The sequence below is a fragment of the Lactuca saligna genome, chromosome 4 (assembly GCF_052625555.1).
Source record: "Lactuca saligna cultivar CGN05327 chromosome 4, ASM5262555v1, whole genome shotgun sequence".
Lineage (NCBI taxonomy): Eukaryota > Viridiplantae > Streptophyta > Magnoliopsida > Asterales > Asteraceae > Lactuca > Lactuca saligna.
The window spans coordinates 28,452,286-28,480,000 of NC_136420.1; the positions used below are offsets into that span (position 1 = coordinate 28,452,286).

At 35.4% G+C, this 27,715-nt stretch overlaps 2 protein-coding genes across 5 annotated transcripts; both read left to right on the plus strand.

Annotated features, from left to right (window-relative positions):
• The first annotated feature begins 674 nt into the window (after positions 1-674).
• On the plus strand, positions 675-7,828 carry LOC145039414 (uncharacterized). Its single transcript, XM_078987476.1, has 14 exons — positions 675-827; positions 1,000-1,270; positions 1,355-1,448; positions 1,559-1,686; positions 1,767-1,851; positions 1,940-2,075; positions 2,174-2,229; positions 2,287-2,370; positions 2,468-2,588; positions 2,698-2,877; positions 3,025-3,099; positions 3,204-3,427; positions 3,500-3,558; positions 7,767-7,828. The coding sequence occupies exons 1-14, from the start codon at positions 675-677 to the stop codon at positions 7,826-7,828; spliced, it is 1,728 nt and encodes a 575-aa protein (XP_078843602.1).
• Positions 7,829-11,585: 3,757 nt separating this feature from the next.
• LOC145041446 (alpha,alpha-trehalose-phosphate synthase [UDP-forming] 6-like) lies at positions 11,586-15,198 on the plus strand. Of its 4 annotated transcripts, none has more exons than XM_078989514.1 (4): positions 11,586-11,680; positions 12,152-14,166; positions 14,257-14,530; positions 14,629-15,198. In XM_078989514.1, exons 2-4 carry the CDS (start codon positions 12,158-12,160, stop codon positions 14,929-14,931), a joined length of 2,586 nt encoding a protein of 861 aa, XP_078845640.1. In that variant the 5' UTR covers positions 11,586-11,680; positions 12,152-12,157; the 3' UTR covers positions 14,932-15,198. The 4 variants fall into 4 exon arrangements, with proteins under 4 accessions (XP_078845640.1, XP_078845638.1, XP_078845639.1 ...); XM_078989512.1 differs by having other exon boundaries at positions 11,591-11,680; positions 12,140-14,166; XM_078989513.1 differs by lacking the exon at positions 11,586-11,680 and adding an exon at positions 11,744-11,972.
• The last annotated feature ends 12,517 nt before the right edge of the window (positions 15,199-27,715 follow it).

Consider the following 27,715-nt stretch of genomic DNA (forward strand, 5'->3'; position numbering starts at 1 on the left):
TGCGAAACTCCAGGGACAATATTTGAAAATTTCTGTTTTCTTCCCCAATTCGCATTCTACTGTGAAATACTTCGCATCTTCATTCTTACACCCTTCGCATCCCTTCGCATTAATCACCTTCGCATTCTACTGTCAATTCTTTTGTATCTCTTTAAAAATTCTGCAATTTCATCATTTTATGACCCCCATTTGCGAAGTTGAGTATTTATTTCCAAAAATGCGAAACTCCAGGGACAATATTTGAAAATTTCTGTTTTCTTCCCCAATTCGCATTCTACTGTGAAATACTTCGCATCTTCATTCTTACACCCTTCGCATCCCTTCGCATTAATCACCTTCGCATTTTAACCTAATTAATCAAATGCGAACCACAAAATTTTCATTCCAGATGCGAACACAGTTTAGTTCTTGAACTCTAAACTTGCGAAATCAAAACTTTCTGTTTTATGGCTGTTTATAGCATTTAACTTTTATTTTCTGTCAAATTTAGCATCTTACTTGGTTCCTATTTTTATGATTTTCCTGTTTAGGTTATGTTTTATCATTGTTTAAATCCATTACTATTGCAAAATTTTACATCTATATTTTTTTGTATTATTTAGTTCGTTCTTATATTATTAGTACTCGATACACATAATTGTAATTATTTTGTGTACTTTTCTGTTATAGTGACAATGGCAGAAACAAAGATCACTTTCATTAGAGACTTGGACAATATGAATGATGATTACACACTAAAAGTGTCAATTATCCGGCTGTGGAAATCGCTTTCAGATGGCAACCCCACTATTGTCAGATCAATTGAGATGATACTCATGGATGAAATGGTAAAATCTACTATTTTCATAGCATTATTCAAAACCATTTTTTTTATTTGATCATTCCAATAATATTATTCAAACTCAATCATTGAAGATGTTATCTTCAATGTTGACCAATTTATATTTATTAAAAATTCCGTTTTTAACATTATATAATATTCTTACCCTATGTGAATAGTGTACAAAAATCCGAGCAAGTGTGTATCCAAGAGATTTTCAAAGGTTTGAGTCCAAATTGAAAGAAGATCAAGCTGTTTACATCCGGTCCCCCACTATCGCTCCTAACAAATACACTTTTAAAATAAGTGATGTAACCTCCAAGTTAAATTTCCATAGAAGAACAACTGTTAACGAGTGTCTACACTTTCAATCCAAAACAAAATATGGATTTTCTTTTGTTTCTTTTGAAACAATTATCTCTGCAACAGCTACATCTAATGAATCAATTGGTAATTTCCCTCCTTATTGATTGTATATTATATTTAATTCTTTAAATTCACATCATTTTGACATTCTGTATTATCATTTTGTAGATATTATTGGTGAAGTTGTTTCATTAGGAAAGCTTGATTCCCGTGATGTCAGCAAATCTCTACATAGGCTGCCTTTACAAATAAGAAACTTAGAGTAACCAAAACTTTTTTTATATTATATCTTATATCTTATATTCATTACTTTACAACTTGCATGTAGAATTTTAGTATTATATATCCATTTAACCATTATTATTTTTGCAGAGGTTTGCAGGTTAATGTTACGTTGTTTGGAGATATTGCATACCAGTTAATTTCTTATCTTGAAGCTCATAAAGAAGTTGGTCGTGTGATTGTCCTTTTGCAATTTGCAAGAATTAATGTCTATAACGGTAAATTTTTTATACCAATCAACCTTATTTTAGTCTTTTATATTACTCATTCTATTTACTATTTTATTTTGTTTCATCAGCAACACCTTCTGTGAACAGTTATTTTGAACACACACGAATGTTCATAAATGCTAATCTTCCCGAAATTGTTACATTCACAGATAGGTAACTGTACCTTTTAATAATTCATCGTTTTGTTGTTTCTGTTCAATAATTTTATAATTTTATTTTCAAACTCCTAAATTAAAAACAGCTTGGTTGGATTAAGAGGACTTCAAAACCCTTCTGCTTCTTTGACTGTTGAAAGCTCTAAATCATATTCGGAATTTGATGACTTTTTGAATAACTACAAAGTTAAAAATGTTGTCGATTTGATAGAACCACAAGAGGTATGTGAATATTTTATCTGTATTGATGTCATATTGTTTTCTATTTAACAGATAATAAAATTATAATGTTTTTTATGATCGTTTTGATTTTATTTTAGGTCGGCCAATATATCATTGTCGGGACCATTTATGGTATTCGCCAAGATATTGATTGGTATTATGATGCGTGTACAAACTGTGGAAAGAAAGTTCAAACATAAGATTTGTTCAGTGGTGCACATAGTGGTGATGCAAGTGTCGTTTTAAAATGCAATGGTGATAATTGTAAAAATAAGACGATCTCTTCTGTTCCAAGGTTTTTTTACATTTAAGAAAATATCAACAGAACAACTTAACTACATTATTAACCATTAAACATATTTAATGTTTATTTATCTGGGAATTTTTTATAGGTATAAAATACCTATTCGTGTGCAAGATGATTCTGGAACAATCACTCTAACTCTCTTCGATAGAGATGCTTATAGAATCGTCAAAAAACGCGCACGTGATCTTATAGATAAAATCAAACAGGTATAACGTAATTTTAATTTTTGTTTTCTTAATTGTTGTTATTTGTTGTATTTTCTTTAGTTTAATGTGCTTTTAAACATAAATATATTATATAACACATTTATTCCAGGCTGGGGATAATCCAAGATTATATCCTTACGACCTCAAATGTTTGGAGCATAAAAAGATGGCTTTTAAGATAGATGTTAACAGTTTTAATGTATCCAATAACTACAATCGGTTTGGGATACTTGGCTATACGGTTGATAGTAACGTTATCGATGCTTTGGAAAAAAAGTTAGCTGTCGAGGTATTTATATATTATTTTTATTTGTTTTTTTAAAATTACTTTTTATGATGCATATTTTTTTAATGATCTTCACTAATAAATTGTAAATCTATATTGATTTAGACCTATGTCCCACAAATTATATAAATATTTAAATTTCTGATTCAGGCAGGTAGTCCTGCAAATGCTGATGATACAGAAATCGCATCTCATGAAGTATCTCAAGAAACAAAGTCCTTAAAGGTTATATTATAAATTTACATTATTTAATTTTATATAATCTATTAAAAAGATTACTTTTTCTTAATATTTTATTACTAAACCTATTTACAACATTTTGTTTTAAGGATGCGATATCGCAAACAGGTGATAATTTGACCCCAACATTGCCCGACAAATTTGAAGCTACAAGTCCGTTCAAGTATAATTCCCCAACAACAGTAAAAAAACGAAATGTTGGAGATACCATTGATGTTGATGATTATGATAATGTGAATTCATCCACCAAGGTCCCTCGATTGAATTCTAAAGTTGATGGCAACACAGGTCTATTAATACCAAAGCTTGAACAGTAATTTGAGATTGTCCTTTTTTAATCAACAATGTTCTTGAATTTGGATTTTTTTTGGATTCTCTTTCACAGTATTGCTCTTTGTGGTGTCTACTATTCAAACATTGATACTTCTTGCTTTATTTTCGCTGGTATTCTATATTTTAATACGATTATCATTTTATGGTTATCATTGTAATTAGACTAATCTTCTTTTAATAAATGTGTGGCATATATGTTTGTGAATTTATGTGTAAAATAAGCAAATAAATATGTTTCTAAAGAGTCTTATCAGAAATATACTAATTATTTAACGATGGTGGTCTTGATAAGTATTAGTTCGTTTCAAGCATATACAAATAAGTATATTACATACAACTAAATTACATTACATGTATTTACAATCATATATACTAATAAGGCATATTTTTTGGTTCTGGGCAAGGATGTATTCATTTTAACCTCATAAATAATTTTTCTGATGAAATTAAAGTGATAACATAAATAAAGTACATACCTCTGGAATAATTTATGGGCAACATTTGGGGTTTCCATCAAATACACAACCAACTAAATGCCCACCAGTAACAACCAACATAACTCTAAAACGTGTGTTGTTTCTAGGTTCATCTATCACATTCAGATTTTTTTACCAATATATTTGCAATAAAAATAAAAAAATTACATTCAATAACATTCTACTTTTCAATTTCGTGTTATAAGATATCAGTATATTTGCTTTATAAAAAAGATGTCTCAAATTTGAATACATTCAATAAATTCATGTTCAAAATAATGATCATTTTTTAAACATGGACATATTCATAATTTTCACAATAAAATGGTATATTGGTGCATACATTCTTGGGAATGTGCTTTGATATTATTTGAGGTATTGTATTAAAAAAGATTCTAATCAAGCTGTCAAATGAGATTTCTCATAATATTGAACACGCAACAGAATAAACAATGCATCAGATGTCAATTTTGCCCTTTGTCAATTCTTTTGATGAGCTCTAAAATTTCAATCATTTAAATTCCATAAATTAAGACTACAACCAACAGAAGATTATCATTAGCTCATGCAACTCCTAAACCGGATATCAATTCCAAAACTACCCCTACTACTTCCCGTCCTACCAAAAAAATCGATGGATTCCGCAAGCCTTTTTCTCCCATTTCTTCCAAAACTACCCTTAATGTCACAACATAAGCTGAGAAAAAACACGACATCCTACAAAAAACATTTCAAAATAACAATAACAATATGTTCTTGCTTTATCGATTCATCGACTACACTCATACAAATGCGAACAATACTCAATTTCAAAATCGATTGAAACTTATAGCAAAGCTAAATCCAACTTCGCATTCAAAGCAGTGTTATTGATTGCATTCATGAAATACTAACAAGATAGTATATTATAATACAAATATACATATTTTAGGTGGTGAAATCGTAACAGCCTAACAATTTGGTATGCAACTTTATTAAATCAATAAAAAAAGTTATGCAAATTGGAAAAATAAATAAAAATATATGTTTTGTTGTTTTAATTAAGGAAATAAATATTTTATATGAATACTCACCTGGAAAAACGCATATTATAATTGTCTAATTTAATCGTAACAGCCTACCAATGTACTTTCTTCTTGACTGTTTGATTGTTTTTTTTCTGTGTGCTGATTATAATTGTCTAATTTAATGTAATTTTTTTTTTTTTTTTTTAACTTGCAAGGTACAATGGAACATATTACTCCTATAAAGGAAATTGACTCAATCAAGGACGATTTCACAATTAAAGTTCGGATCATACGTCTTTGGACTCAAAAGTCAAGAACAATGTCTTATAATTGTCTATATCCCATTTTTAGTAATTTATTCTCAAAGAACAATGCTATAATCTGTAATTTATCATCTTTTAGTTTAATTTTCTAAATATATGTGTGGTTGTCTATGTGTGTGTATCTCTTTAAAAATTCTGCAATTTCATCATTTTATGACCCCCATTTGCGAAGTTGAGTATTTATTTCCAAAAATGCGAAACTCCAGGGACAATATTTGAAAATTTCTGTTTTCTTCCCCAATTTTACATATTTACTGTGAAATATTTCGCATCTTCATTCTTACACTCTTCACATCCCTTCGCATTAATCACCTTCGCATTTTAACCTAATTAATCAAATGCGAACCACAAAATTTTCATTCCAGATGCGAACACAGTTTAGTTCTTGAACTCTAAACTTGCGAAATCAAAAATTCATATGTTGAACCCATATGCGAATATTAACCCAATTGACTTCAAATTGATTCACAGATGCAAACACTCGATTGTTTTACTTTCGCAAAATGAGCATCAACAACTCCACAATCGAGTTTTTAAATTCTTGCAAACAACAATTTCACAGTCCTTGACTTCGCATTTTTCTTCACGAATCATCCCTCAATCATCAATCCAATTGCGAATCAAAACTCATATGTTCTTGCTTTATCGATTCATCGACTACACTCATACAAATGCGAACAATACTCAATTTCAAAATCGATTGAAACTTATAGCAAAGCTAAATCCAACTTCGCATTCAAAGCAGTGTTATTGATTGCATTCATGAAATACTAACAAGATAATATATTATAATACAAATATACATATTTTAGGTGGTGAAATCGTAACAGCCTAACAATTTGGTATGCAACTTTATTAAATCAATAAAAAAGTTATGCAAATTGGAAAAATAAATAAAAATATATCTTTTGTTGTTTTAATTAAGGAAATAAATATTTTATATGAATACTCACCTGGAAAAACGCATATTATAATTGTCTAATATCACTATTCTTCATTTTTTCTAAACTTTCATATCTTTTTTTTTGTTACAAATTAAAAACTATAATTATATTTCAATTTATCACCCGTTGATTTCCACGGGTTTAAACCTAGTGCATAAATATATGTACAAATATAACAATATCACCTGGCCATGTTAGCATGCATGTTTAAGTTTCGTATCCGAATGTTACATAGAGATTCTGATAAGATTTTATGGTTCTTGATGTTAATGAATCTAACAAGCGCACAAGTTTAGCCCAACTTGTTCTTCTTCTTTGCAATAAAAAAAATCAACAACACCCACTCGTCCACATATATTGCACAATTCACACATAGATAGATGAGAAGGAAAATTAGAGACGTAAATTATGATCACAATTTCTCTAATTGGTCTTCTTTTGAATCCATCTTGTGTAAATGCACTAATATTTTGAATACATACGTGCGTTTCTTACCTTGAACCGTAGTCCAATCAACTTCTTTCACTGAACGAGATAGAAAACATGATCATGAAAACCTTCACAGATGTTTGAGTCCGCAGTGCCGACCTCTAATTCTGAAATCGTTGAAACGCTTTTAGTGAAGGCTTATATTTTAGTACTTTGTGCCGACCTTTAATTCCAAAATCGTCGAAACGCTTTTATTGAAGGCTTATATTTTAGTACTATTTGTACCGAACAAATCCTTATGTGATGTAATAGAGAGGGCGTCCTCTATCCGGTCACCCATCCAACACCTTAAGCTGTTGGTTCTTCTCTTTGACATCAACGTCTTGGTCACTCTTAATATAATGATTTTCAACATTTAATTTTTAGTAATTAATTTTCTCGTACAAAATATAATAATTCTAGGTTTTGTCCTACATGACAATTGAAAAAACATGTTCTTTTATTGTTTAGTTAATCCAATTATGTTGTAGTTTTCCATTTCAAAATTATCATTAGGATGAATGAACTTCTACCATTTAAAGTGTTATTGGCAATACATATTACATTATCGTTCATAATCATTTTGTACATTTTCTTTGGGTCTATCCGTTCTTAGAAAAAAAATATAATGCAGGGGCGGATATAATAGTGCAACCCTTGATTTTTTCGAGCGCAGTGTAAAATTTTTGAAAATTTTATTTTTTCTACTATTGTGCAACCCTGACCTTCCCGTAACATCCTACTATAAATCCTGTATCGACCGCTCATAAAATATCTTTTTTAGATTAATTACATTCACAATCATATTAAAACTCAACATCTTGTGACATCCATACATTATAATGTAACAATGGTTGAGAATAAGATAGCTCTCAATTCCATTCCCTTTGCGACACTCGCGGTATCGGTGGGATAATAAACACAACTTTTGAATCAAAGAAACGAGAATATGATTTTCTCATATAGCCTCTTATAGAAATGCATTTTAGTGGCAACAATTTTATGTTGTCATAAACGCATATGAAAATTTCATTTATATATGTCCTTTTTTTTTTTTTTTTTTTTTTTTTTTTTTTTTTTTTTTTTTTTTTTGGGTAAAAGCCTTATCTAAAACCTTACCATCAATGTCCTACCAAAAACAAAAAGCTTGTTTTGACGTTTAGACATTATTTCATAAAATATTCGTTTAATAATATAACGAGTATTAGATTATTAAAAAAAGCTGACCTTTCTTGGTACATAGCTCCAACAAGAAATTTCAAAACTTCTATCCCTAAACAACAATGAATTATCCTATACTAGTGCTGGAAATCAACCTTGTTTTGAATGGGTTATCGATGTAGAATCTTTAAACGTGTTAAACTTACACGTAGTATATTTAACTTTCTATTTTATTTTATTTTTCGTCACTAAAATGGGAAATGTATTAGTGTTGTCCCTTATTTCTAATCTCGCGTGTATCCAAAAGTTGCATGTGTCATATAGTTGAGTAAAACTAAACTAATGATGTTTCCCCTTTTCTATTTCTTATGGGTTTTCGATATCTTCTTCCCTAGTAGTTAGTCCCCACCTAAGTGTTTTATGTTAGAATTCGGGTATCAAAGTCGGTCGTATGACAATTTGAATTTGGGTATCAAATTGTGGCGTATTATAATTTTGTAAACAAATAACGATTTAGTGAAAGAAAACAGTTAGAGTTTTATTGTTGAGGAAAATGTATAATATATATATAAAAAAGAGATAAATAAGACTGTAAAAACTATCTAGTATTAATTTAGTTAAATGGCTAAATAAAAGGTCAAACTAATAACAAATTTGAGTGAAAACATCTAGAGTTTCATTATTCGGTAAAAGATGTAATACAAAAAAACATAAATAAAAGTATAAATAGAAAGACTATTTAGGGTTAATATAGCTAAATGGTTAAATAAAATGTTCAATACTTTGATTAATATTTCGATCATAGATGCATGAATTCATGAAATTCACTCTAGGATAACTAATCAACTCACTTTCCGTTTTAATTAAAAATTGAAGGCAAACTATAATTAGACTACAGGGGTTGTTTTCTTTGTGAGACAAAAAAAAATTCCTAAGTTTCAATTCTATTTATACACACAAAGTCGGTAAGGTTGACAAAATAAGTTTTTGGAAAATTACAACTGTCTATCTTGAGGGTGTAACTATTTTTCTGGATTTTCAAAGACATCAACACAATATTGGTCATGGAAATCAACTTGGCCGAGGAATAAGCTTTGTCGTGGAATCAACTTTGTTGTGTAACAAACATGATTATGGTATCAACCTTAGTAAATTTATTACTTTCTATACCAATCTATAATCTATTGCTTGGGGACATAGGTTTCAACTACATTCCAAATCCACAAATTCGTAGACCTTTTATAGTACCACATTAAAGCCATCTCATTTCCTCTATCAATCTTTTGTTAATTTTTTTCAAATCATGTTATACTATTATCTTAGCAATGTTCAAATCCTAAAGCATACTATATTAGTTGAAAAAGAAAATGGAAGGGAGAAGAGGGGAAGAAAGATGAGAAAGACAACACATGGCTTGAAGACATGGTTCGCATTCATGAGTGTCGTCATTTTTAAAGAGATATACCTACTCATAACCGATGTCCACATATAACTCTGCTCCGTGGAAAAAATATAACATATAACCTTAGACAAACTAGATTTGGGTTCATTGCTACACCAATAACATGGCTACTACTTTTCATTTTTAGAAGAGTTAGAATAAACATTCGTTAACAATTACATAAGATAAGATGCTATTTATTTTTAAAAGACATAATATCTCTACAAACTATATTTGTACTTTGTGGACATTTGCAAACACCTATAGAAGAGATGAACCAAATATCTGCATACTGTAAAAAAATACTGTTTTTTTTTTAAATATCTACATGCTACTAAAATAAATTCAAATATAAATAAAATGATTTGTTAAATTTAAAAAGGTTTTTCAACATTGAAATTTAAATAATTATAGCTTTACAACATTGAAATATAATCTATACAACTATTATATATATATATATATATATATATATATATATATATATATATATATATATATATATATATATATATATATATATATATATATATTCAGGTTCATTTGAGACCATTTTAATTTTGTGAGACCGTAAGATCAAATCTAAAAATAATTTTAAAATGCAAAATAAATGGAAAAATCCAAAACTTCTTTTTTTTAAGTATTATTTTCGGAACTTGAATTAACTAAAAGAAATTTAAAAAAAATAAAAAAAAAATAAAAAAAATCCCGAATTTTTTTTTTTGAAAAATACGTGAAATATTATAAATAGAATATTACACTGACATATTCTAAAAAATAATTTTAAAATGCAAAATAAATGGAAAAATCTAAAAATTCTTTTTTTAAATATTATTTTCGGAACTTGAATTAACTAAAAAAAATAAAAAATAAATAAAAAAAATTAAAAAAATCCTTTTTTTTTTGAAAAATACGTGAAATATTCTAAATAGAATATTACATTGTACATATTCTAAAAATAATTTTAAAATGCAAAATAAATGAAAAAATCAAAAAAAATTCTTTTTTTAAATATTATTTTAGGAACTTGAATTAACTAAAAAAAAATAAAAAAATAAAAAAAATAAAAAAATGCGTCTCACGGTCTCACAAAATTAGGCCGTCTTACATGAACCTAACCCTATATATATATATATATATATATATATATATATATATATATATATATATATATATATATATATATATATATATATATATATATATAATTTTTAATTCTATTTTGAATTTAATTGCTAAGCAATTTCATTCATTAACTGAGCTATATATTTCCTTCTGCACTACCATGTCTTTAAAACATGTAAAATTTTCAAAGAATTTAATTGAATTATTTACTTGTATTGAATAATTAAATAAATACAACTATGAGCTAAATTTCAAAAATTCAAGCTTTAAGTAAATAAGCCGATTATTTAAATGATTTAGATAATATTAAAACCTAGGTTTTATAATAAAGTAAATAAAGTTCTTTATTATTTTAATATATTAAATCAATAAGAAAAAGAAAAAAGAAAAAGGATGTGCATGTGTTTGTGAAAAAAGAAACCGAAAAAACATATGTTTATTTGTGTATATGTGTTTGTTTTAAGTAATACAATATGTTAGATTATTATTCTTTTGCCTGTAAGATGTGTGTGAAAAATGTATTTTCGTTTGTATATTTTAATCCATGTTTTATTTTTATTTATTTATTATTATTTTTTTTAGGAGAGAATGAGTAGATGGTTTTAATCGTCTGCAGCCTTTTAAAATAACAATCAATTTGCAAGAATGTCTTTCCTCAGTGTATATAATGCTCAATTTTTTTTTTCAAAAAAACAAACAAATATTGAAACTCGAATTGAATGACCTAGAGACTAAAGTGAGGTTATGAATATTGGAGGAACATTTGGTTACACTCGTAACTATTTTAATATAAAGTCAAATTACATTAAAAAAGAGTAAAGCACTTTAATTGTTTTTGTTCTAATTTAATCAGCTTTCAATTTTTTTTAATTAATTATCTACAGATAAAGTCAAATTACAAAAAAAAAAAAGTAAACTTTGATAACTTCTTATTCAACTTATATGTTTTTTTTCTCTAAAAAAACAAAATTATATTTTTTCCTTATATACTATTTTTCCTATTTTGACTCAAAATTATTTTGAAAGAAAGAAAGTCAGTGAAATTTTGCCAATCATCTAACAACTGGTTATCGTTATTTTAATACAAATCATAACAAGTGTCACCTTAAGCTTTTGTCTTTTAATTGATTAAAACATTAAATTAATTGTATTTTCATACGATTAAGATTAACCCTAAGTCTCCTGATTCCACTATGCAAAAAGAAATTGTATTATATGATAAAGCTCACTAAAAAGAACACTCTCGTCTTTCACTTCTCCGGGATAGAGAAAGGTCAAAAGAGAACTGGTAAAATTTCTTCTGATTTTTCAAGAAAATTCCTCATCTGTGTTTTGTTTTTATTTGGTGTAATTAATGATTCCTTCTAGAGATATTATTACCCTTCCTTCCATCTTTACCATGTGGGTAGGTTAGTTCGGTTTTTCTGATCTACAAATCCGTCTAGGGTTTCTTTCATTTTCATTACGTATCAGATATTCCCAGTTGAACTTCACTTTTACCTAACTGTTCCATAGATAATCAACTATCTTTCATAATTATATTTTTGAAGTTTGCTACTACTGTGTATGCTCTCCTCGAGGTAATTTCTTGAATCCCCTTTTACTTTATTAACTGTAGTTTTGTGTTTCTGTTTCCCCCTTTTCATGTTTTTTTCTAGTGATGAGTTTAGGTAGGGAATATCGATTTCTTGATGTAATTGAGCTGATAAGAACTTATTTTATCGTAGTTTTTGATTTTGTTTCTCAGTGTTGTGTGTAGCTGAAAATGGTGTCAAGATCATACTCAAACTTGTTAGATCTCGCCTCCGGTGAGCTTCCCTCGCCGTCTTTTACTCGTATGTCACGGCAAATGCCCCGTATTATGACCGTCGCCGGCATAATTTCCGATCTAGACGACGACCCATCAGAAAGCGTATGCTCCGATATATCGTCTTCATCAGTCCAGCATGATCGTTTAATCATAGTAGCTAATCAGCTTCCCATTAAAGCTCACCGGAAAACCGATGGTTCAAGAGGTTGGACTTTCAGTTGGGATGAAAATTCCCTTCTTCTTCAACTAAAAGATGGCCTCGGAGACGATGAAATCGATGTCATCTACGTCGGTTGTCTCAAAGAAGAAATCCACCCAAACGAACAAGACGAAGTTTCTCAAACCCTCTTAGAAACATTCAAATGCGTCCCGACTTTTATACCACTGGAACTCTTCACTCGATTCTACCATGGATTCTGTAAGCAACAACTATGGCCGTTGTTCCATTACATGCTGCCATTATCCCCTGATCTTGGAGGTAGATTCAATCGTTCTTTATGGCAAGCTTACGTCTCTGTCAACAAGATCTTCGCCGATAGAATCATGGAGGTAATAAACCCAGAAGACGATTTCGTCTGGATCCATGATTATCATCTCATGGTGTTACCAACGTTCTTGAGAAAACGATTCAACCGGGTCAAACTCGGGTTTTTCCTACACAGCCCCTTCCCTTCTTCTGAAATCTACAAAACATTACCAGTTCGCGAAGAACTCCTTCGCGCCCTTTTAAATTCAGATCTAATCGGATTCCATACTTTTGACTACGCCCGACATTTTCTCTCATGTTGCAGTCGATTACTCGGAATTTCATACGAATCAAAACGAGGTTACATAAGTTTAGAATACTACGGACGTACAGTCAGCATCAAAATCCTCCCAGTTGGAATCCACATGAAACAACTCCAATCCGTATTAAACCTTCCAGAAACCGAATCCAAAGTTTCCTCCCTCATTAAACAATTCCAACAACAAGGGAAAACAATGTTACTAGGAGTCGATGATCTCGACATATTCAAAGGCATTTCCTTAAAACTATTAGCAATGGAACAACTCCTAATCCAACACCCAGAATGGCAAGGAAAAGTCGTTTTAGTCCAAATAGCAAATCCCGCAAGAGGAACAGGAAAAGACGTAAAAGAAGTAAAAACCGAAACCTACTCAACCGTAAAACGAATCAATGAAACATTCGGGCGACCCGGTTACGACCCGGTTATCTTAATCGACGAACCGTTAAAATTCTACGAACGGATCGCGTACTATGTAACCGCCGAATGCTGTTTAGTGACAGCTGTACGCGACGGAATGAATCTAATCCCTTACGAATACATCATCAGCCGTCAAGGAACCAACAACCTCGATAAAGTCCTAGGTTTGGAGCCGTCAACCCCGAAGAAATCGATGTTGGTTGTGTCTGAATTCATCGGGTGTTCGCCTTCTTTAAGTGGAGCGGTTCGGGTCAACCCGTGGAACATAGACGCGGTTTCCGATGCAATGGATTGTGCATTGGAGTTAAGCGAAGGTGAAAAACAAATGAGACATGAGAAGCATTATAAGTATGTGAGTAGTCATGATGTTGGATATTGGGCACGATCTTTTTATCAAGATTTGGAAAGGACATGTAAAGATCATGTGAGGAGGAGGTGTTGGGGGATTGGATTCGGGTTGAGTTTTCGGGTTGTTGCTTTGGATTTGGAATTTCGGAAGCTTTCAATGGAACATATTGTTTCGGCTTATAAACGGACTACAACACGCGCGATTTTGTTGGATTATGATGGGACTTTGATGCCACAATCTTCGATTGACAAGAGTCCGAGTTTAAAAACCATCGAAATGCTAAATACTTTGTGTAGAGATAAAAATAACATGGTTTTTGTCGTAAGTGCTAAAAGTAGAAATACACTCGAGGAATGGTTTGCGGATTGTGAGAAACTCGGGCTTGCAGCCGAACATGGTTGTTTTTTGAGGTACATATAAATATAAATATATAATATGAAATTATATTTTATCATTTTAGTGATTAAATTGAGAATCCATAAGCGAGTGTTTATGTTTAGGTCGAAGAGAGATTCGGAATGGGAAACGTGTGTACAATTTGAAGAATGTGGGTGGAAGCAAAATGCTGAACCAGTTATGATGCTTTATACAGAAACAACGGATGGATCAACAATTGAAGATAAAGAAACAGCTTTAGTGTGGTCTTATGAAGATGCGGATCCTGATTTTGGATCATGTCAAGCTAAAGAGCTTTTAGATCATCTTGAAAGCGTGCTTGCTAACGAACCTGTTACAGTCAAAAGAGGACAGAGCAGTGTCGAGGTCAAACCACAGGTGAATTATTTTCCTAATCACAAAAATTACCAAATTTTTGGTAAAATAAAGCAAGTATGTTGCTATTTGTTGAATTTAAAGTTGTGTTAATTGTGTAGGGTGTAAGTAAAGGATTGGTGGCGAAACGGATGCTTACGACAATGCAAGAGAGGGGAATGACACCGGATTTTGTGGTGTGTATTGGAGATGATCGATCGGATGAAGATATGTTTGAAGTGATTACAAGTTCTGTGGCTTCTGGTGAATTGATATCTTCAAAGGCAGAAGTTTTTGCATGCACAGTTGGGAATAAACCGAGTAAAGCTAAGTATTATCTTGATGACACTGTTGAGATTGCTAGATTGATGAAGGGATTGGCTTCGGTTTCTGAACAATCGGTTAATGTTCTTGCTTTTGAGTGATGGGTGATGGGTGATGAGTGATTGAGGGTTGGTTTTACATGTAAAAATAGATGATATGGTTGTGTTTGGTTGCTGTTTTTAGTTGTAAAGTTGAGAGCAAGAGAAGTTGTTGCTCGTTGTTGAGAGGTGAGACTCTTTTAATTTAGGTAGAGTTTGTTTTGTTGTATATATTTCTTTATGTTGTGTTTGGGTTGTTGTAACGTGTTGTGATTTGCCCTTGTATTGGACTTTGTTAATACGAGTTGAAAGAATCATGTTAGAAAGATATGATATGATATGATATGGATGTGATTGTTGTTGATGTCTTAATGGATGATTGTGATGACTCCAAAGTCGTGTATTATTTAGGGAGAATTTGTTTATGTTCGGGCTGTTTGGTAGCATATTACTTTTTTAATTAAGAGGTAGACTTTTAATTTGTGAAGTGTAACTAAGAAATCAAAAATGGAAACATAATAACTTAAGGTGTAGCTAAGAAAACAAAAATAGAAACATAATAATTAATTCGTTATAAAAGTAAATGTAGGTGGATGGGTATCGAACATTGAGTCACACCACTGACTTTTCCAAGTTGAGCACTCTAACAAAAAGTCAAGGAATCTTGAGTGTGAAAGAAAAAAAGAAATATATCAAGAGCCATAATCCAAATATGTCTCCCAAGAGGTAACATTTAAACTAATTCTTGATGTTGAATTGTTGTTATGATGTCTTCTTCTTAATTTTATAAAGCGCAAATGTTGCTTTCGTTAAGATAGAAAAAATTTGTACGAAATTGTATTATGAACAACAAAGACAGATGTCTGCCCTAAATGAACACACCCATCATTTGCTAATAACTGTAAGAGTTAGGTTATTTGTCTAGTCTCATGCACAAAAAAAAAAGTTCGATCTTAGATTCTTAAAATCATTAATTGTAGAGTAAATTACATGAATGATCTTTGAGGTATGCATCTATCTACATTTTTTGTCCACTTAAACTTTCGTCTTCATCTTTGACTCCTCAACGTTAGTCATAGGTTGTTGAGGGCTAAAGAAAAAAGCTGAACTCAAGTAAAGAGATACAAAATCATGTTTGATGTTAGTTGGACGTGTTTCATCTTTTATCTGTTTAGTGGTGTTCATGGTTTAGGTTGTATTTGTTTTGGGGTTCCTTTGGGTGTCTTTTGGAGTTGTTTTGGGTTATTTTGGGATAGGAATGGTGGTGTAATTATCTAGATTTTTTATGAAAATTGGAAGTAGCGTTTATTCACGAAAACCTTAGTATAATTAAAATCGTGATTTTCTTATTGTGTCTTAAAGTACAGAAATCAGAATAGTAAGTTATAACTTACTGAAGTATACAATTGTTAAAATTTAAGTGATGGTTGATTGCATAATGATAACTTACGTCATATAATCTGTTAAGACATATTATCAAGACAAAGTTACGGCACCATGTAACCAAATCACGTCCAATTGACCAATCATGAACCATACCTTAAAACATGAGAGTAGATGAGATCAACAAAAACCACAGCTTACCAAATTAGAAGTACATTAACATTCAACAAGTAATTGTTCGAGTTGCTAGTAGACACAAATACAATACCTTGAACTCCAAGAAAATTAAGTTAATATAAGTCATTCACCATTAAAAGAAAACAAAAACCTTTTTAGTAACTAATAATATAATTCCAAAATGAACATTCTTAGAAATAAAGACAAGTAAATTGATCCTATGTATTCTGAAAGAAAGTAGTTCTAAGATGAAAAGATTTTGAGATCGAAACTAAGTTTCTTTCAAATACGTGTATCAAAGAGAACAAGTCTCTTGAAAGAACTGAGGATCTGGAATCATCATACCTATCTTGTTTAGAAAACCATTGAATTTGGTTTCGTCTAATGTCTTGGTAAAGACATCAGCAATCTCATCGTCAGATGGAACAAAAATGAGTTCAATGTTACCATTAAGTACATGTTCTTATATGAAATGATACCTTATATCAATGTGCTTAGTCATTGAGTGTTGAATTAGATTGTGGGAAATCACAATGGCACTTTGAGAATCACAATAGATAGGAATCCGTTGAAAGCGGTAACCATAATCCAAGAGTTGAGATTTCATCTACCGAACCTGAGATGTACAGCTGGCAGCAACAATGTATTCGGCTTCAGCTGTAGAGAGTGCAATGCAGTTCTGTTTCTTGTATGACCAACTGACCAAACGACCACCTAAGAATTGACAGCCACCTGAAGTGCTTTTTCTATCAAGTTGAAGTCCATCGAAGTTCGAATCTGAATATGCTTGAAGAAGGAAGCTTTCATTTGCTGGATACCAGATTCCGAGACTCTTTGTGCCTTTAAGATATCTGAAGACTTGTTCTACAGCCAAGATATGAGACATTTTTGGATTAACTTGAAATCTGGCACATAAACATGTTGAGAACATGATATCCGGACAACTTGCTGTGAGATAGAGTAGGGATCCAATCATTCCGCGATATTTCTTTTCGTCAACTGAAACACGTGAAGGGTCGGCAAAGATCTTGTGTCCGAAGCCCATTGGTACATTGGCTGAGGCGCAGGTGTCCATTGAGTATTTCTTGAGGAGTTCCGAAATGTACTTCTCTTGGTGAATGAAGATTCCTCTGTTAGCCTGTTTGACTTAAAGGCCAAGAAAGAAGCTTAACTCCCGATTCATGCTCATTTGGAATCTATTGATCATCAGTTTAGCGAAGTCAGCAACCATAGATGAATCCGTAGATCCAAAAATAATGTCATCCACATAATTTTTTACCAGCATGAGATGTTTTCCATTTGATCTTCGAAACATAGTAGGATCTAGATTCCTCTTTGGAAACCGAAGCGCTTGAGAAAATCTGTGAGGGTCCTGTACCATGTGCGAGGAGCCTATTTGAGTCCGTAGACAACCTTCCGAAGTTTGTAACATTAATTAGGAAAGGAGATATTCACAAAATCGGGTGGTTGTTGAAGGTATACTTCAGTGTCAAGTTCAACATTTAGGAAAGCACTTTTGACATCCATTTGGTAAAATTTGAAGCCTTTATGAGCAGCATAAGCAAGGAAGATTCTAATAGCTTCAAGTCTTGCAATAGGAGCAAAGGTCTCATCGTAGTCGACCCCTTAAATTTGAGTAAAACATATGGCTACCAGTCTTGCTTTATTTCGGATAATGACTCCTGCATCATCTAGCTTGTTGCGAAACACCCATCTTGTACCAACAATGTGATGGTTTGGAGGAGGAGGTACAAGAGTCCATACTTCATTTCGGTTAAATTCTGCCAGTTCTTCTTGCATGGTTGTAATCCAATCAGCATGCTCTAATTCTTCCTTGATGGATTTGGGTTCAAACATGGATATGAATGCTGAGAAATGACATTTATTTTGGATACTTGTAGCAGAACGAGTTTATACACCGTCATTGATGCTTCCAATCACTTGGTGACATGCAATCTTGGAAGTTCTTGAACAGCAGACGATCCGATATCAACAATAGGATTGAGTTGCTCCCCCTGAATGGTCTGAATTTGAGGATGATGATCCCCCTGAACTTCTGAACCGGAGAGGTTGGCATCATCATTAGAAGGGAACTCAAAGAAATTTTCATTGTCATTGATGTTGATCGGATTTGAGTCATTAAAATCAACAACTGCATCTTGGAAGCCGTCCACATTTGATTCAAGAGAGGGATGATTCTCCCCCTCAACCTGAGAAGGTTGAAATGGTTCGAAATCAAATGCCTGGAGACTCAGAATCGGACCAGAGATGTTGTGCGAGATAGGAGCTTCCAAAGGAGAATTTGTACTTGGAGTAGGCCTCGTTCGAGATTCCGAATCAAGGGTAGTTTCGGAAGGACCAAAGAGAGTTTCAAAGTCTACTTCATGAATTACTTGAATGTTTGGACATTTCGGAGGAGGAGCATCAGATTCCAAGATGTGGGTGGTGATGTGAGTGGGACCGGAACTCTGAACAAGGTTGTCATCAAAGGTAACATCAAAAATTTCTTCAATAACTCGAGTATGTCGATTGAGGACTCGATAAGCCTTTGATTTTGAGGAATAACCAAGGAAAATAGCTTTGTCAGCATTGGGTTGGAACTTGGTAAGCTGATCGCGCTTATTTTTGATGAAGCATCTGCATCCGAACACATGAAGAAAGGAGATTGTTGGCTTTCGTCCATTCATGGCTTCGTACAGAGTTTTGTTGAGGAGTCGATTGATGATACTCCTATTCTGAGTGAAGCTTTGGTGGTTGTCGAGGCCAACACAAATAATAACCCTAAATATTACACACTAAAATAGTGTATAGTGGTAAAGGGATCGAATCCATGGAGATTGGTTCAATTTGATAACTCTATGAAAAATCTCTTTGTAAAAATACTTGGAATATGACAATAAATTAAAAATGGGGATTTTGATGTTTTGAAATACTTGAAACAAACTAGAATTAACTATGATTTAAATAGACAATTGCAACAAAAATAAGAGTTTGATGTAAAATCAATTAGAGAAGGATGGTTGACTTAAGGTTTCCTCACTTTGACTTTTGGTGAACATATCATTAGAATTCAATGGTGCAATACTTGTTTTAAAACCTCAATTTGGCTATAGTAATCCAAGGAGCTTGAGATTACCTAGACTTTTCTTAATTGTTGAAATGGCTAGAGAAGCTCATAACAATTTCCTTAGTCAAAGTCACTAATTCCAAATAGCATGTAATTAGTGAAAGTCAACTAGCATTAAGAACCAAAAAGTCACCAAATCCAAGAGGGGTCAAATGCTTTCACCACCATGTTGGAGGAAATGTTTTTATGATTGTGTGAAGCAAAAACAACACAAAAATCATTTGTTGCTTGCTAATTTGAGGATCCTTTACTTAATCAAGAAATTAGCCAACTAATCACCACAAACACATTTAAACTCATGAACTAAAACATACAAGTAATGATAAGATGTTAAAACACAAAACATTCCCATAAAGATTCAAGAACATGTTCATGGATTCTTCAACATTCAACAAAAGTTCAAAGGATTAACCAAAAGTCAACCAAGATTAGCTTAGCCAAGCATGGCTAAACCCAAAGAAACAAAGTTAGAGAAAATTGTACCAAACATTAAGCAAGAATCAAGAGGTAAAAATATGATGTTCTTCAAGGGTTCTTGGCCTTCAAAAGTCTTCAAAACTCCAGAGAGAATCTTCAAAAATCGGATGTCCAAGAGTATGCAAAAGATGGGCACCAACCTTCCTCAAATAGCTCAAAAGAAGAATTTCCGAAACTGCCCCTGCAGGAGGTTGCGCGACCCGCGTGCTCTTGCGCGGGTGGTCCCTGGATGTAGCATCTTTGAGGTTTTGGGCCTCCATAGCTTAGCCCACTTGGCCCAGATCGAATCCAATCACCTCCTAGCCCATTTTCTTTAAGTTTTTCTTCATTTTAAGCCCAATTTGACCTCTCCAAATCCTCCAAAGCTCGTGAACTCGCCCGATTAATAATTTACGTACGCTTGAATATTTCCCCGCATCTTGCAAATTTAAAGTTTATTTCTCTCCAAGTCTTCAAATAATCATCAAGATCACTCCATGCATCATCTCCACTACCCATCAAGCCCAACGTCATTTTTGTCTACCACATCTCATCGCCTCCTATACGTCCCGAACACTCCCGCTCCGCTAGACCCGAAAACCTGCAATTATGCTCACAAGATTCGAGAGTACCCGAAATAGTCATAAAATAACAAAATGGAAAATATGCATGGAAATTATCTAAATTATGAATGAAATATGCTAAAATAAACTATAAAAAGAAGTAAATAAAATGAAGCTATCAAGCGTGCACTAGAAACGGCTTCAGCCCAAAAATAGAGTGGAAGATTTGCAAAATTGAGCATTGATCGAGTTGCTTCAACTAAAGTTCTGTTCCTCTGTTCAACTACACCATTCTGTTGATGAGTGTAAGGATCAGAAAAGTTGTGGTCAATTCCTTTTTCAGTAAGAAAGTTCTCAATGGTGGAGTTGGTGAATTCCGAACCATTATCACTTTAGATTCTCCTAACTGGGAGTTTGATAAGAACTTCTATTCCTTTGATAAAATTGATGATTTCAGAGGCTGTTTTGGATTTCAGCCTTAGCAAGAAGACCCAAGTGAACCGTGTAAAGTTATCAACAATCACAAGAATGTATTTCTTACGATGAAGACTTTCTACCGTGGATGGTCCACAAAGATCGATGTGTAGACTTTCGTGAATGACCCTTCTTCGATTGCTTACCATACTCACAAGCAGCACACAAATGCTCATTTTCGAATTTGAGGAGAGGTAAACCTCTCACCATTTCACCAGATACGAGATCATTCATGTACCAAAAATTTAGATGAGCGAGCCTTCGGTGCCATAACCAGCTGACGTCAGGAACAGATTTGGTGAGAAAGTGTAACGCCCCATTTCTGGTATGTGATTTAAATAAAGTATTTTTCATTTCTTAAGGGGTACTCGATGAGTCAGTAGCCTGACTTGTCGAGTAGAGATGGGATGTTCACGCGCTTTAAGTTGGCTACTCGACGAGTCCCCATGCTGGGACTCGGCGAGTCTGCCTGTCTGGATGAAACCCTAATTTCAAGGGTTTGCACCCTATTTAAACAACTTTTTTGCCCCAACCCAGCCTCCATCACCCTCAGAGCTTTCCTTATCAAACCCTAGCCTTCTTGAAGTGTGTGTGAGTGATTTTTTTGCCTTGTGAAGGAACTTTTGGTGCATTTTGGAGCAAGAAGAAGAGGGAGAAGGTTGAAGAGCTCAAGGAAGAAGAAGTAGATCCAGAATACACTCCTTTTTGGTCATCTTTTCTGGTAATAGAGTTTCCATCTTGCTTATTGTGCTAATAGATCTAGTTTGTCCCCAAATTGTTGGTTTTAAGCTCAAAAACCCCAAATCCTTTGTGATAAAGCCTTATGACCGAGTCATACCTCAGATCTAGCCTCTCTTGAGCTCCAGAAGCTTACGGAGATCACCTTTTTGGCAGCCATGGCTTTGTTTTGGCTTATTAACCCCATAATTGTAATGTTGGAGTGTTTTTGCTTCATTTCATCTTGGTTACATGTAAAGTTAGCAACTTTACGTGTTCAGATAGTCCTAGGAGCTTAGATCTACAGGTTAGATGCACTGAAGTGGATTAAAATCGACTGTATGGAATCTGCATGCGTGGGACTCGATGAGTTGTTCTGCAGACTTGACGAGTCGAGTCGCGAGTCCCCGTTTTTCCCCGATTTGAGAGTTTAGGGTGAATTAGTGAGTGGGAATGGACTCGGTGAGTTAGAGTTCAAATCTAGTGATGGAGGGACTCGGCGAGTCTACGGACTGACTCGACGAGTCCGGTCAACTGAAAGTTGACTTTGACCAGGGGTAAAATAGTCATTTTATCCTGAGGGCATTTATCAGTACTTGATCTAGTGTTTTTGGAATTTGTAGCCGGAAAGTTCCAGCGTAGCAGTTAGCCAGTTTTAGAGTTAGTATCTCAGCAGCCAGCATTACGAGGTGAGTTTTTCCTTCCAGTAGGAACGGGTCTACGGACACAATGCCGACCCGTTTAGTTAGGAGTAGTTTCGGACCTCAGTCCGATGCAGTACTTAGAGTGCTTGATGTCTTTGTGACTCAAGCATGTTTTGTGTTATGTGTTCCGGACTCTGGTCCAATGCAGTATGCAATATATGTGTTCATGCTAGTTGATATGTTTATGCTATGCTATGTGCAGTCAGTTTCCGGACTTCGGTCCGATGTAGGGGACAAGGTCCCAGTCAGTTCCGGATTTCGGTCCGTGCAGTTTCCGGACTTCAGTCTGATGCAGAGGGAAAGGCCCTGGTTAGTTCCGGACTTCTGTCCGATGCAGGGTCTAGACTTCGTTCCGATGCATTGCGCAAGGCCCAATAGTTGTTTATATGTTATTGTATGGTATGTGGTAGTTTGGGGGAGCTCACTATGCTTTGTGCTTACAGTTTCAGTTTTGGTTTCAGGTACTTTCGCTAGCAAGGGGAAGAGCTCGGGTTGATGGCATGGCACACACCACAGTTGCAGTTTATTCGTGAGAGTTTTATTTAGATATTTTGATATGATATTAACTTTAGTTTTGAATTGATACATTTACTATGGAATTTTGAGACATACGATTAATGGTTTTATTATATAATAGTAGATGTTGTGATTTTTAGTAATATTAAAACAAAGTTTTTGGGTCGTATTTTGGGTCGTTACAAGTTGGTATCAATGCCTTGGTTTGAGGGATTTGGGCACGCTTTTGAGTGTGTCTGAACTCAAACTGAGGAAATGGTAAAAGATTTTCAAAAGAGGAACATTTTTGAAAAGAATTTTAAAAAGAATTTAGAAAGAAAAAGAGTTTTCTTAAAAAGAAGAAAGGGTGTGGTGCATGCAATCAGCCAAGCTTAAGTAAGTACTTCCAAATTACCCATGCACTTTTATGTTATGATTATCAGTTTCGGTTTTAGTAGAACAACATGCTAGAATAGGACTAAGGATCTAAGATGATGCCTTATGTGCCTGCTTTATGTGTTTCAACTTTATGAAAATTGCATGCTAGTATTGAGTAGACAGTAGTAGGATAGTCTGTTTAGGTTATGCCTGATAGTATGAGCTTAACATTGTATGATAGTACAATTTCTGGTTATGAGAATTGATTTACTGAGTAGTTCTTGTGTCCGAATGCTTCTTGCTTTGTGCTTTGTGGTACTCTGAGTGATGGGAGTTAGCCATTAGGTGAATATGTCATGTCACATGTGATCAGGGTTGAATAATCTCAGTGTGCCGGATTTAGCCCTATTGCGCAGCTCTTGTTTGAGTCTAACATTGTGGGGACAAGTCTTTTACTCGAAGGATTATCTGAGCCTCATCACATGTGATGGTATTCAGGTGATGGCTAATTGGCATTACATTACAAGGAGGCCTTCAATAGCTAAGGACTGGGTTGAGTTGGAGATTTCCCCTAGGGTAAGCCTAGGACGAGAGTAACAGAGATCAGTAGCAGTAGTAGTGACGTGGTGGAGTCGAGGTAGTTCTTGAGGAAACTACGGATAGATGTTGAAGGTAGTATGGGCCCGTACTACTGAAAGCAGATGATACGTACTTGAATCAAGGAAGGCCGAGGCAAGACCAGGAAATCTATAGTAGTAGCGATCCCTCGTGATATATCATTGTTTCTGACGTTTGATATGGTGTGTTTTCAGAATGGTGGTTTTACGCCCTAGACTAGCAGGCAGCCGTTTAGGTTCCGGTGAGGGATCAAGATCAGGCTCGGGGGCCGAGCATTTGGATGAGCGAACGAGGGAGTTTTTCTCTTCAGAGATTACTCGTATCATACTTGAGCAGACTATTGTGATCTTTGGTTCGATCAAGGAGGGTATTTTGGAGCTAGTGGATGAGTGGTTGAGCACATTTCGTGCTGAGGTGGCGACCATTATGGGGTCTCACACCCTTACTTTCAGGGAGTTTAGAGCTTGTGGAGCTCCTGACTACCATGGGGCGCAAGATCCCATTGCGAGTACTAGATAGTTGGTAGATGTCGCCAATGCATTCTGCACCAGCAAATGTACCGAGGGGGACAAGGTTAGACTAGCGTTCTGTCTTCTAAAGGACAAGGCACGCGATTGATGGGAGGAGATTGGGCATGTCATCGGGTATGATGCAACACTTTATGCGATGACTTGGGCTGATTTTACTACCAGGTTCAGAGCTGAGTTTGCACTGGTTATTGAGGTGCAACAGTTAGCCAGGGAGTTTCAGGACCTTACTCAGACTACAGAGACAGTGGCAGAGATTACCGCCAAGTTTAGGGAGAGGGCTCTTCTTGTTTCTCAGTACGCAACAGATGAGGAAATGAAGAAGGCTCGTTACCATGAGATGTTGCGGATTGACATCTGCCAGTTTGTGAGCTGTTCCAACTGTAAAACGCTGGATGACATGATTGCTATGGCTCGTGAGAGAGAGATTGATTTAGAGATAGAGAAGAAGAGGTAGCCAGAGGCGGCATCTGGCACTGGGAGTTCGGGAAAAAATCCCAAGGTATCAGATCACAGATCTAGAGGATAGCAGGGCCACAGTCGGTGTGGCATGTGTGGGAGATTGCACGATGGGGCGTGCAAGGCAGGGAGTCCCGGTTGCTACAAGTGTGGTCGGATCGGGTATATGAGCAGAGATTGTACAACTACTACCACCACCACCACAAGATCTGATCTAATTTTCTTCCATTGCAATCACAGGGGACATAAAAAGTCCCAATGTCCGAGTTTGACAGCAGCAGGAAAGGTCGTAGCACCTGCCCCTGCAACATTGAGAATTACAGACGGCTGTCAGGGCCGGGGTGAGGCACTAGTGGCGAAGAGTAAGGCATTTCAGATGACAGCAGAGGAGGCGTGAGCGAATCCTGATATGGTGACGGGGTCGTTCTTAGTGTACGCTATTTCAGCTACAATCTTGTTTGATTCGGGGGCTACCCGATCAATTGATTCGCTCTTAGCAAGAGGTTTAGCAGAGCTCCGGGGGAGCTGGATTGTCCACTTAAGATCGAGATAGCTGATGACAAGACCGTCAGGGTCGCGAGAGTGCATAAAGGGTGTTCGCTTCGGTTATTTGATGAGTAATTTTCAGTAGACCTGGTTTCTATTCCTCTGTGAGGGGAACAAGGTTATAGTAGGCATGGATTGGCTGAGCCCCAATGGGGCATTGATTGATTGTGAACTGCAGTTAGTGAGGGTTTTCACTCCCAGTGGGTGAGAGTTAGTGATTTAGGGCGAGAGGCCATAGCACAGACCGATTCTTTGTTCAGCAGCGAGAGCGAGGCACTACTTTCAGCAAGGTTGCGCGGGGTCGTCATGTTTTAGATGTCCGGGAGAATGGCAAGGAGACAATCAAAGATGTGGCGGTAGTGCGAGACAACCCGGACGTATTCCCGGAGGATTTGCCTGGGATACCTCCGGAGAGACAGGTTGAGTTCAGGATTGAGCTGGTTCATGGTACAGCTTCGATAGACAAGGCACCATATCAGTTAGCTCTTCCAGAGATGCAGGAGTTGTCTATGCAGCTGCAGGAGCTGCTAGACAAGGGTTTTATCAGGCCAAGAAGTTCACCTTGGGGAGCCCCGATCCTGTTTGTGAAGAAGAAGGATGGGTCGCACCATATGTGCATAGATTACCGGGATTTCAATAAGGTGACGGTGAAGAATTGTTACCCACTTTCAAGGATAGATGACTTATTTGATCAGCTTCAGGGAGCATCTTTGTTCTCAAAGATTGATTTGTGCTCCGGGTATCATCAGATGCGGGTCAGAGGTGAAGATGTGTATAATTCTACTTTTAGAACCCTCTATGGTCATTATGAGTTTGTGGTAATGCTGTTTGGGCTCACCAACGCTCCAACCGTGTTCATGGATCTCATGAACCGTGTGTGCAGGCCGATGTTGGATCGGTCTGTGATAGTGTTTATCGACGACATCTTGGTCTATTCCAAGACTCAGGAGCAGCACGAGGAGCACCTGAGGGAGGTGCTAGAGACCTTGAGGATGGAGAGACTTTTCGCGAAGTTCTCCAAGTATGATTTATGGTTGCGCGAAGTGCAGTTTCTTGGGCACCTCATCAACCAGAAGGGTATACTAGTAGATCCGACCAAGATAGAGGCAGTGATGCAGTGAGAGGTCCCGAGGTCTCCATCTGAGATTTGGAGCTTCCTAGGTTTGGTAGGGTACTACCGGAGATTCATTCAGGATTTCTCCAAGATAGCAGTCCCGCTCCCCCGAGTGACTAGGAAGTCGGTAGTGTTTCGCTGGGGTCCTGAGCAGCAGGCAACATTTGAGACCCTCAAACAGCGATTGTGTGAGACACCGATTCTTACCCTGCTAAAGGGAATGGATGACTTTGTAGTCTATTGTGACACTTCTATCACAGGGATGGGAGCAGTGTTGATGCGGCGAGGGCATGTGATAGCGTATGCCTCCAGATAGTTGAAGCCTCACGCGGCTAATAATTTGATGCATGATTTAGAGCTGGGGGAGGTGGTGTTTACCCTCAAGATTTGGAGTCATTACCTCTATGGGGTCCGTTGTACCATTTACACGGACCACAAAAGTTTGAGGTACCTGATGGATCAGCCGAATTTGAACACGAGGCAGTGCAAATGGTTAGATGTGGTAAATGATTATGATTGTGAGATCCTTTATCATCTAGGTAAGGCCAATGTAGTGGCTGATGCCCTGAGCCACAAGGCGGTTGCAGCCCCAATTATAGATATTTGTTTAAGGATGACGGTGATTACTCCCTTGTTGGAGCAAATTAGAGAGGCTCAGGTTGAGGGCCTGAAGGAGGAGAGGAAAAAATGTGAGAGAATTATGATCCGAGTAGCTTCTTTCGACTATGACTGTTGAGGATTGTTGACCCTTCATGGGAGAGTATGGGTACCATACTGGGGCGGAGTATGGCAGGTGTTGATGGATGAGGCTCATAAGTCTCGTTTCTCCATCCACCCAGGGGCGAGGAAGATGTATAGAGATCTTCGACCTGATTATTGGTGGCCCTGCAAGAAGCGGGATGTAGCTTGGTATGTGGATGGATGCCGGACCTACAGGAAGGTCAAGGCGGAACACCAGAGGCCTCACGACAAGATACAACCATTAGACATCCCTGTGTGGAAATGGGAGGATATCACTATGGACTTCATCACTAAGATTCCCAGAACCGCACGTGGAGTCGATTTGATTTGGGTTGTGGTGGATCGGCTGACCAAGAGTACACATTTCA